General features: G+C 42.1%; 2 protein-coding genes across 8 annotated transcripts in view; one reads left to right on the forward strand and one right to left on the reverse strand.

Moving 5' to 3' along the window:
- Positions 1–11,283, reverse strand: part of cabin1 (calcineurin binding protein 1) — a 46,694-nt gene that overhangs the window by 34,381 nt on the left and 1,030 nt on the right. For 5 of the 7 annotated variants that reach the window (XM_054611180.1, XM_054611179.1, XM_054611178.1 and 2 more), the window contains exon 2: positions 72–129. In XM_054611180.1, the coding sequence (XP_054467155.1) occupies positions 72–129 (58 nt within the window). Of the gene's footprint in view, positions 1–71; positions 130–665; positions 857–1,104; positions 1,155–11,283 lie in introns of those variants that run through there. The other 2 variants (XM_054611177.1, XM_054611176.1) reach the window with 2 other exon arrangements.
- On the forward strand, positions 2,153–4,326 carry neflb (neurofilament light chain b; the record flags this gene model as incomplete). The annotated part of the gene is made up of 4 exons (XM_054611182.1): positions 2,153–3,220; positions 3,380–3,504; positions 3,624–4,060; positions 4,148–4,326. Coding segments are annotated over exons 1-4 (1,809 nt in total), but the record flags the coding sequence as incomplete, so codon positions are not given.

Here is an 11,283-nt window from a genome sequence, read left to right on the forward strand (position 1 = left end):
TATATATAACTTGTGATGGGGAGCGTGTAACTATTGCTACAAAACAGCTTCTGGGAATACACAAGCCTTACCATTGTTAATGTGGCCAGCAGACCTTCCGCCTTCACAGTGTGTAGCTTTGGATAGGATCTGAAGAAATGTGTGGAAACAGGAGAAAAGCAGGCAAGACAACAAGTCAGCAAACAAATTATAACGTCACCAGACAATCCCCTACCAAGCCTTGCTCCAGTGGAAGGCCACTGTAACATTCATTCATTCATTTTGATTTCAGTGCATGTGACAGCTGCTGTGACTCAGTAAAACCCACCAACTCGACAAAGAGAGGATCAATGCAACCTGCTGACACTGCTTGGCACAGCTGCTTATGGAGAAGGGCTTGGGACCAACACACTTAGCTACCCTTGCAACATTCACAACACTTAGCATGATTAGCTTAGCTCTGCTGTGGGGGATTGCTGCAGTGTGTCCTGAACAAGTAGCATGTTAAAGCTTTATTGGTGAACACAACTCCACACAGCAGCTGGTGATCATAGTGTCCTGCCTGGCTAACAGCTCAAACTCGTGTCGGCTAACCGCTGGAGATAAGCTAGCTGACATTAGCATTAGCAGCTAACGTTAGCTGTGTTTCACCGGGTGTCCATCACTAGTAAACCTTGTCGACTTACCGTTCATTCCCGCTTTAAATGCATTTGCATCGTTGCTATAACTACAGCAAGGCAGCAAACTCTAAACATGTTTAAAATAAACACTACTGTCACATGTGGACGTGTGTCACAAACGAGCACAAAGCAAGTTTGTAACTTCATTTGTTCTTCATCCTTTGTTGTTGCTAACGTTACGAGGGTTTGCGTCACACCCGGCCAGTTAGTAAAGTCGTCCCTGATTGGTCGATACGCTGTAGGTGTATTCATGTGACCAATCATATGTCACGATATTGTGTGGGACCACAGTATGAATGCTGATCGCACTAAAATGACATTTACCACAATAAATGCTTTAAAATTGCAATAAAGAAAAAAAAAAAAACCAGAACATCAACGTTTTTTTTATAGTTTTTCTAACCTCTCAAAATAGTTAAAATATATCTTAAAGTACAGATATCACCTTGTAGTAATTGGAGGACATACTCTTAACTCATGGGAGCCAAAAAACACACCCTGCCGCATCTTAAAAAAAATGTCAAATCATGCAACAACATATTTAGAGCACTATTGCTGCAGCACGGCGCAATCTATGGTCTCTCAGAGATTGGGTTTATTAAAGATGCAGTTCATATGAGCTGATCTAAAGAATAACCAGGTAGTTTGGAATAATGTCTTATATAGTTAGTCATAGTCAGTGCACTCTGCTTTATATATTTAAAGTCAGCATGTGCAATGTGTAACCTGTATGGTCAAATGATAACCACTAGAGGGCCAACTTTTAATTTATAATCCAGTAAAAATGGATTATATCGTGATGAATTGCATTTCAGTTGTTTTAAAATACATTTACTGAAAATACAATTCCTTTACTGAGAAATTCTGTGAGTCGGAGGAGGGGACATTCTGTCCTTGCTGTAATTTCCTATCTTGCATACTACCTCAGACTTGATTATTTTTCCAAGATTAAGGTGGTATTTATTTAATCACAGGATATACCAAATTTTGTTTTTAGCTGATTTGCTTGCATTGGCTTGCTGTGACATTTAATTGTGATACTTAGATCATAATTATATTTTTATTAAAATTATTTCTAACACAGCAGACTTCTATCCGGCAGTATTTCAAGAGTTTGTACAGTGTCATGCCATATACATTGTGTCTTTGTCAGGATTTATGGAGGCTAATTGTGACAACATCTGCAGTTTTTAGGAGTAACAGTATATACTGTTTTGTCCTCAGCGACCCTGTCTGTTGCAGTCCCTTGTTGCTCCACCGCTTATCCCCGCCTCCGCCACCCCCCACACTCATCCTCAGTCACCCCACCCCATCTCTCCCTTGGCTGAGACTGGCTGGCTGGCACCATTATCAATTCCTTCTGTCAGCATGCCTGAAAAAAGTAGCTTACGTCACGGTCATTACTGGCTCTATAAAAGCCAGTGTAATGCAGATTCACTGTGCAGTCAACCCAGCTCCATTTCTAGACATAGAGAAGGCCGTTTCTTCCAGTCATGACTTCCGCTGGCTTTGGCTCTTACTTCCCTTCTTCTTACAAGAGGAGGGTAGTTGTGCGCAATGCAGGATATGGAGCTGGAGGAGGAATAGGATCTAGGTCTGTCTACTCCAGCCATGCTGCTCCAATAACTTCCTATGCATCATCACGCAGAAGTTATCCAACACAAAGCCGAGCCTTTTCCAGCTACTCCTCTGTGCTTTCTGCTCCAGTGTCAGCTGCCACTGAGATTCGCCTTGACCAAGCAGCCCAGGTTAGTTCTGATTTCAAAGTACTCAGGACCCAGGAGAAGGCCGAGCTGCAGGACCTGAATGACCGTTTTGTGAGCTTCATTGAGAGGGTCCATGAACTTGAACAGCAGAACAAGTTGTTGGAGACTGAACTTCTGCTGCTAAGGCAGAAGCAGGCGGAGCCATCCAACCTTCGGGCCCTGTATGAGCATGAGATCCGCCAGCTCCGTGCTGCTGTAGAGGAGGCCCAACATGAGAAGCAAGCAGCCCAGGACCATAGGGATGAGATGGAGAACGTGTTTAGTAACATGCAAAAACGCTACGAAGACGAAGTTCTCGGCAGAGAGGAATCAGAGGGCAGGCTCATGGATGCCAGGAAGGGAGCAGATGAGGCTGCACTGGGCCGGGCTGAGATGGAGAAAAGAGTTGGGACCCTGCTGGATGAGCTGGTCTTCCTAAAGCGCCTTTGCGAGGGTGAGATTGCAGAGCTGCAGGCCCAAATACAGTACAGCGCAGAGGTGTCGATGGAGATGGAGGTTACCAAACCAGACCTATCCACTGCCCTCCGTGACATCCGTGTTCAGTATGAGAAGCTGGCACATCAAAACCTTCAGTCAGCTGAGGAATGGTTCTGCAACAAGGTGAATGTGATGACAGTAGGCTCTTCTCGCAACACAGAGAGTGCACGTAATGCCAAAGATGAGACTGCAGAATACCGCCGGCTCCTCAAAACGAGAATGCTGGAGATTGATGCCTGTCGTGAGATGAATCAAACTCTTGAAAACCAACTGCAGGACGTGGAGGAGAAACAGAGTGCTGAGATCTCTGCACTGCAGGTGAGTAACAGAAAGAAACTGAAATAAGGGGACAGCCCTGAAAAGTCTTACTGCTAGTGTGACCAGCTATAGAGCACACAGTTATACCCTGAAGATTATGAGACGCAATTTGCATCCAGCCCATAATGTTAAACTAACATGTCACTTTTTTCTATACAGGATACAATAAGTCAACTGGAGGACGAGTTGAGAGCAAACAAGAATGACATGGCTCACTACTTGAAAGATTATCAGGACCTTTTGAATGTGAAGATGGCCTTGGAGATTGAGATTGCAGCCTACAGGTACAAGTCTTATCCACTTTATAGTGTTTTTAAATTGTATTGTAATTCAAATGAATACCATCAGCCACAATGATTTAGCATCTCATTTACTTGATGTCATATCTGTTCTTACTTGTTAGGCAACTCCTTGAGGGAGAGGAGAACCGTCTAAATGTGTCTGGACTAGGGTCCTTCAACGTTTACTCCCAGGCCATGTACGCTGCTCCGTCCTACGGAAGAACACAATTCTCCCTGCAGTCTCAGCTGAGCTCTGCAGCTCCGTACTCCCTGAGTTCTCGCTTGTATATGTCATCACTTTCCAAAGAGGAGACAATATCCGCAAGCCAAGCACAGCAGGCGGAGGCCAGCCCTCCTCACGAGGAAGAGGAAGAGGAGGAGGAGCAGGTAGAAGAGGAGGAGAAGGAGGAGGAAGCAGAGGAGGAGAAGGAAGAGGAGAAGGAGGAGGAAGCGGAGGAAGATCATGGAGAAGAGGGGGAGGAAGAGAAAGAGGAGGAGGAGGCAGAAGTAGAGGAGGAGGAAAAACAAGAAGAGGGAGAAAAAGAAGCAGATGGAGAAGGTTAGTGTGTTTAATTTGTATGTGCATATGTGTAATAGTAAATTAACTCTAACTTTTATCTCCCCTAACATGGTTTTTGAAATGAAGAAGGTGAGGCAGCGGATGGAGAAGAAGATGAAAAGGAAGGAGGAGAAGGAGGAGAAGAGATCCCACCTCAACATGAGGAGGATGCTGAGCAGAAAGAGGAAGAGGCAGACAAGGAGGAGAAGGAAACTGAAAAACAAGAAGAGGTGGAGGCCGAAGAGAAAAATGGAAAAAGAGCAGATGAAAAAGTTAAAATTTAAATGCTTTAAAAATACCTGCTAGCATCGAAGCTGAAGGATGTCTTATCTGGTGCTCTATATGTACAAAGATATCTCTAAAATTCTAACCAAATGAAAATCTCTTGAATTCAGAAGACAACATGTTGGCAAATAAATTGCCTGTATGATCAACTTGAGTGAACAACAGCATGTGCGCAAACTGTACCAGCAAAGAAATGTAACATTATAAAAAACTAATCAGATAGAATGTGATATGTGACAGGTGTCTGAGGTAGAAATTCTGCGTTGAGGAGATTTGTTTGCAACCCTAACACCTGTGTGCTTTACACCAATACATGCCTGCAGACTCTGTGTATGTGCAATACCAAGTTAGAAATGCCTTAATCCAAGTACTCACTTGGTGCTTTAAATCCATGATGTGCTGCATTGAACTCTAATAAAGCCTTGAAGCCTTGTCAACCCAGAACAGACCCTTCATTTTTAATCCGAAACAGAAACCGTTGCAATGAAGTGTCACAAATGAACATTTAGGCAGAAAATGATATTAATTGTCCAAGCTCTGTGACTCACTTTCACAAGCAAGGATAGATAGTTTTACTTGCTAATTTATCTCACAATGTTCTTTTCTCACCAGAATGTTAATAGAGGTTAATGGGAAAAGCACATAGATGGCAGCCAAACAGCCTTTGGTTTTATCCATATTGATAAATCAGTCCTAAATTGACTGGAAAGGAGGGCTGCGGCAAACCAGTAAAGTCAGCAAGTCTGGATTGTTTGGGATGCTTTCAGCAAAATACCTCCATCCAACCTTTGAAATCAAAATGCATGAAAAACACACAAAAAAACACAGTCTATCAGACACTATTACGCTTCACATTTCAAACATGACCTAACAATAAAACCTCATTAAATTTCTCTTGACTTCGCTAAACCACATTCTAGGTATGAAATGAGTTACAGACGCATTTTTGTCTTTATCTCCAGTCAGCAGGTCATCTCTGGCCTGATGTGCCTCCAGTCTCTATGTGATCGGTGAGCTGACAGCGGTGTTTTTCCTGCTGCCTCACCCACATCCACATCACTGTCCATAAATCAGGGAGCACTGAAACCTTTATGACTCAGCTAGTCTGCTGCACCAAAGAATCTGGCCAAGTGTCAACTCACGCAGGACAGCAAGAGAGAGAGGAGGAGAGAGTGGAGGAGAGAGTGGAGGAGAGAGTGGAGGAGAGTGAGCAATTTAATTATTTCATTAGAGAGAGAGAGAGAGAGAGAGAGAAAGAGGAGAAGAGGAAAAATATCTTGCTGCACTAAACCTTGACAGAGGACAGACTTTTTACCCATCAATGAGGTGGAGAGACCAGGGGCTTCCTTTATTCATCTGCAGAGATGCAATCCCTATCACACAAATGAACCCCAACACCTCACACCCATGTAAACAAACACAGCATCTTCTCTTTGGAATAACTGCAGCACACTTTGAAATATTGCATCATCTCATAACTGTAACATATGCACATCACTCCCCTTGTCTTACATGTGGTACGTGTTCGGGACAATCTTGCATGTGTCAAAGCAAGGCCCTAAACTGTATTCAATCTCCTCTCCATCCTACTGTTCTCAGTGTACCCCACTCTGAGCTAAACTACATTATCCCCCTCCGTCTGTAAGTAAGACCAGACCCAGCCCAGAGGGGCACTCCATTTAATCTCTAGAAATTCATCTTTGCATTGAAGTTGGCTGCACTTACTCACATCATTCAGCACTCAAAGAGATAGCAATACTGTAAATGTTTTCTTATTGATTTAAAAAAAGTACAGCAGGGTTGCACTAGTGGCAGGATTTTAATATACAAACCACCCTGCAGACAGAATGCTGAAGTAGTGATAGAGCTCTTTAAAATAGATACAGTAAACCACCAGCAGGATATATAGATACTCCCTAAGGTGCTCATAATGTATTACTCATGTCACATACAGCTATGGCCTGCAAGTGTGTGCGTGTGTGTGTGTGTGCGTGTATGTGTGTGTGCGTTGGTGTGCGTCAGGGCATGTCGGGACACAGATCCTCAGTAAATGTAGCACATCAAACCAAAGCTGTATTATTTTTTATTATCACATTTCATCTCCCAGATATTGAGTTTCAGCCGCTCTTTCATCTGTCATATTTGGGCTGTAAACGGACTGGTATATAAATCTTATAACTCCCTCTTCCTCTTGTGGGCAAACACTATGTCAGCGGGAAGGAGACCCATCATTGAAGCCCACTGAGACCTCCCAGAACTAAGATGCTTTGATGAAAAACAAAAAGCTGAAGGGGCAGCAGGAGACATCAGCAGCAGCTCCTGTAAAAACTATTAGTATTGTACGTGTACAGCACAGGAGGTTGTTTTTAAAAACGTTTCTGTGTTTGTGTCCTACAGGGAACTTGTAAAAGTCATAAGTCCAAACACATTCTAGATAGTCTCATTATACTTTGTGGTTTCACGCAATTATGTCACCACACCTAAATATGACAAATGTTTTAAAAAACTAACTTTGAAAATATGACTTCTTGACACATGTATTCCTAGAATTTAACATCAAGTTGTCTGAAAGCTGGCTTGGCTGAGAGTAATGCAACAATGAAAAATAATATCAGCTCTTCATTACAGCAAATGCATATTGTATTTCAGGAGGCTACACAATACAATGATTGACTGTTTGGACCTGATTTCAGAAATCTGAGCTGCAGAACAGGCTAGTATCAACACTGGTTGTTACTTTTGTACTCACATGAGAACATTTACGTTTACAACCAAATTGATGCTGAGGAGAAATGCTGCACTTAAGTGTTCTCAGAAGCAAGCTCCTGCAGCATAAAAACACATTTTACATGCAATGTTTAAATGGATATACGTGGGGAATAGAATCTCACAGAGCAGGTGCTTTTCAAATCTTTGGAAACACAATACTTTCACATTGAGAGAAGTCTTCCTGAATGTATATATATTTTGTATTAAATGTGGGTGTGCTCACCCCTCTCAGACTGTGAAGGCCCCGATCTAGACACTGAGGGTGGCCACGCTGCAGTTTGCCTTCTTAGTTGTCAGATAGCCACGCTTTGTCTCCGCAAAGAAAAGGGAGACGAAGATAAGAGTTGTGGCTCCCTCTGCTGATCTCAGAGAATCACTTAATTAAAAGGCTCTGTCGAAAAAAGCTTTCACATTGGCCTGGAAGACAGCAGACTGAGACTATTTCATTAAAAAATGTGACTCTCCCACTCTAAAAATAGATACTTGCTTCTTCTGGTGTGCACATAGCTACAGTTTGCAGATGGCCTTATGTGCCCACTACAGGGGTACAAGGATGCTTCACTGACTCAGATGGAGACAAATGTGGGAGCCTTGGGGCACATCCATTCTCATGCATCACAACTTCGAAATAAGACGTTAGACTTATGGATATAAATGTGCTAATCCTAACAGTCCTGCATTCACACTATATATATTTCCTACTGCCGTGTCTGTATTTCTTTAGGCTGAAAGTGAGACCTTTCTGTGCAAAATAACACATTATCTGGCAAGCCTGTACCTTTCTCACATTGAAGGATATATCGCACGCTGAGTAAATGCACAGGAATTCATCAAGGTGTGACTATAAGTACAGAAGAATATAGACAGCTTGCACCATTTCACATTGACCATGGTGACACATATATAGGATCTGACGTCATCCAGCAAGCGCCTTAGAAAACATAAATGTTTGTAACATTTTGCAGAAAAGCTTGGATATTGCTCTGCCAAAAGTCAACAGTAGATCAACTCCTGCCTCAGGATGTTGAGCCCTTTTGCCCAGATAGTGCATTGACCTATCCGCACAACATTGCAGGACCAGGTTATTACCTGAATCTGCTGCCAGACAGCCAGGTGGATGCTGAGGCCCACTTTGCCTCTGGCGTCCTGCGTTCCTGGCAGTGGACCCATAAATCCATTAGGTCTTTTGTCTGCTTTTGTCTCAGGAATTGAACACCTCAGTGGGGCTACGATCAGTGTTTAGAGCCCCAACACTCAGCAGTCTCTGAAGGATTGTAGTTCATCGTCATTGAAATCACAGTTCCCTGAGTTTAGTAGTGTCTGCCACTGAAGTCAGCCACTGAATAACAGTGGAGTCAAGTCAGGTCAAGCTTTATTAAAATGATTAATTTCATACATATGGATGCTTGATGTGCTTCATCTTTTTGCATCCCATAAAAATAAAACACACGGGCACATGCACTCAAGCATGTACGCTCACAAGCTAATCAAATGCTCTAGAGTGTGGGAAGGTGGATGGTGAATAGGCAGCATATTTATTATTATTTCAGCTGTCTGTCATGCTGAATGTTCATTCATAATGTATCTGTTTGGCAACACACTGAAAGGCCCTCAGGCGAAATAAACAGACAAGAACAGTAGCTTCATCCTTCTTATTTTTTTATATCTACAATAACTACGGCCCATTTTCCCCACAACACTTCATCACTTTCATGCAGAAAGTGAGCACAATCAGTCTTAACATTCAGCTGTTCTGGCTCTGTATCAACATGTGCACCTGTTTCCATTTACCTTGCACATCCGCACATGGTCAGAGAATATTTTTTTACCAACATTTCTAAGATGCTGCTCCTTGTCAGGGATTTTTAATAGAAGTACGCCTGACTCATAACACATTCTGATCTAGGTTAGAAGATGAGGGGAGGGGAGATCTCCTGTGAAGACTTAGCCTGTCTGTATTGCTTCAGGAGCATTCAACATCAGACGAACTAAAGAGTTCAACTTTGCTATTCAAGCTGTCACACACATTTATGCGAGGCATGCACGCACCAACACACACCCAAACCAGCACCCCATCTGAATTTAATGATCTCCCTTTATGGATTATGCGGGGGAAGAGTTAAGAGTGGTCAGTAAAGTTTCATAGAAGCAGATATTTAAAATGCTATGCCACAACGAAATGTAACCCATTCTTGAGGTCTTACCAGTGACATTCTATTATATGCAATAGCACAAAGCAGTCAGGTGATGGCAATATTGTATTCCTTTTTACAGATTTGATTGTTTTTAACTTTTACAGTAATAGCCCAACATTTGATGAGAAGTGTGAGAGAAATTGCCAAGGGAATAAAGAGAATCAAAGGGGAAAAGGGCATGAGCAGTTTTGAATCCCCCTCACAACGAATTCTAATAGAGCCCAGGAGAAATAGGTCACAATAATCATGTGGAACAGTCAAAGCTGTAACCTTGAAAATTCGACATAAAGCTGCGAAATACATTTATAGTACCTGATTTTCAGGATGAGCTTGTTGGAATCCTTGAATTTTGTGAGGTTTGCAACCAAACAGCAGACACTAAATACACTGGGTGTTAAAAATGAGGAAAGCATTTCATAGTTATGCTTCTGTGTAACTTCACTTTTGTATTGTGTGGTGAAAAAAGGCATCAACTAAATCATGTTATTATCTAAAGGCACAATCTTTTAAAATGTATTTTTGCGTGATTTGGCCTGTAAAACGTCTCACTGCTATTTTGGAGTTGCCATATGTTCAATAGCTCTGTCCTTTGTAAAATAATAGGAGTCAATAATATCTGTCAATCAGACGGTGTTGTTTTGTGTTAGTGCTGATTCACTACAAGCTGTGTTTTAATGCAACAACATCAAAATAGATGGGGGGAAATTTGGACATCACCCTGCGAAACAACGAAAGCACTGGAAGGCTGAACATTATTGACAGCACCATTTGGCTGACCAGCAACAGCAGACAATACACACACACACACACACACACACACACACACACACACACACACACACACACACACACACACACACACACACACACACACACACACACACACACACACACACACACACACACACACACATGATGGGCAAACAAAAGGCTAAGTGGACTACCAGATCTCGGCCAGCTGCTGTAAATTACTTTACTGTGCAGAGAAGGAGGGTGGTGGGCGATATTTGTGATATACTGGCCTTGTTGAAATGACATTTAAATTAAAGTCAAAAGCCTCTTTGATGGTAAAGTTTAACACCATTGTTTTGGTCACACTTCCATTTGCTTTTATGAACAGTTATAATATGCATAGTTACTACAAATTCAGCTTCTTGGATTACCTCCCAGCAGGTTACAGATTCACAATCTTAGAGGACGTGTGGCGTACTTGTGGATGGGATTTGCGTGTTTATTTATACATATACTTATATGTAGGTTAAGGTGCACTTATGTGTATAGGGAAGTACATGTGAATGAGAATTAATGGAGTTCCATGTAGCTGCCTTTGAGTTAAGTGTTGAATGTTTTTCATTTTTTTAACATGTACCGGTAATGTCTTTATTTTTTTATGACTGTACCTGAAACTTATTTTTTGTATCTTTGTATCTATATATAATGTTAACATGTCCAAAAGAATAAAAAAAAAAAAGTCCCAGCAGGTTTAGTACAGTCATGCTCACTTTGGTCTCATATATAAACCGGTCAATGTGAGCAGCAGCATGGACTTTTGCAGTTCAATTTCATTTCAAATTAAAAACAATAACCTGCTAATAACTTATTTATGACACATCAGTGATTTATAACTCTGGTTTCAATTAATTATCCCTCTCTCTAGATAGTCAAATTGTGTGCCAGCGGCTCTAAAAAATCTGGAGTGCCGACCCCATCAGGAGTCCTTGAAGCAAAGCGAGGGACAGGTCAGTCTCATTATCATTTCACTGAATTTAATTTTGAGATCATTTGAGGTTTTATGTGGAGTGGCTACAGTTATCGATTGACTAGTGTTCAGGGCAAAATGAAACAGCTTCAGCTTGACGAAATGCGTGTCTGTGGTGTGACGGTGTAGTGTGGACGCGTGTTGTTGTTGTGGGGGGTGGGGGGGGGGAGAGAGAGAGTTTGGGAAGCTCATGGTTCACGCCTCTCTCCCTCTCT

Source organism: Anoplopoma fimbria, chromosome 13, assembly GCF_027596085.1.
Source record: "Anoplopoma fimbria isolate UVic2021 breed Golden Eagle Sablefish chromosome 13, Afim_UVic_2022, whole genome shotgun sequence".
Taxonomy (NCBI): Eukaryota; Metazoa; Chordata; class Actinopteri; order Perciformes; family Anoplopomatidae; genus Anoplopoma; species Anoplopoma fimbria.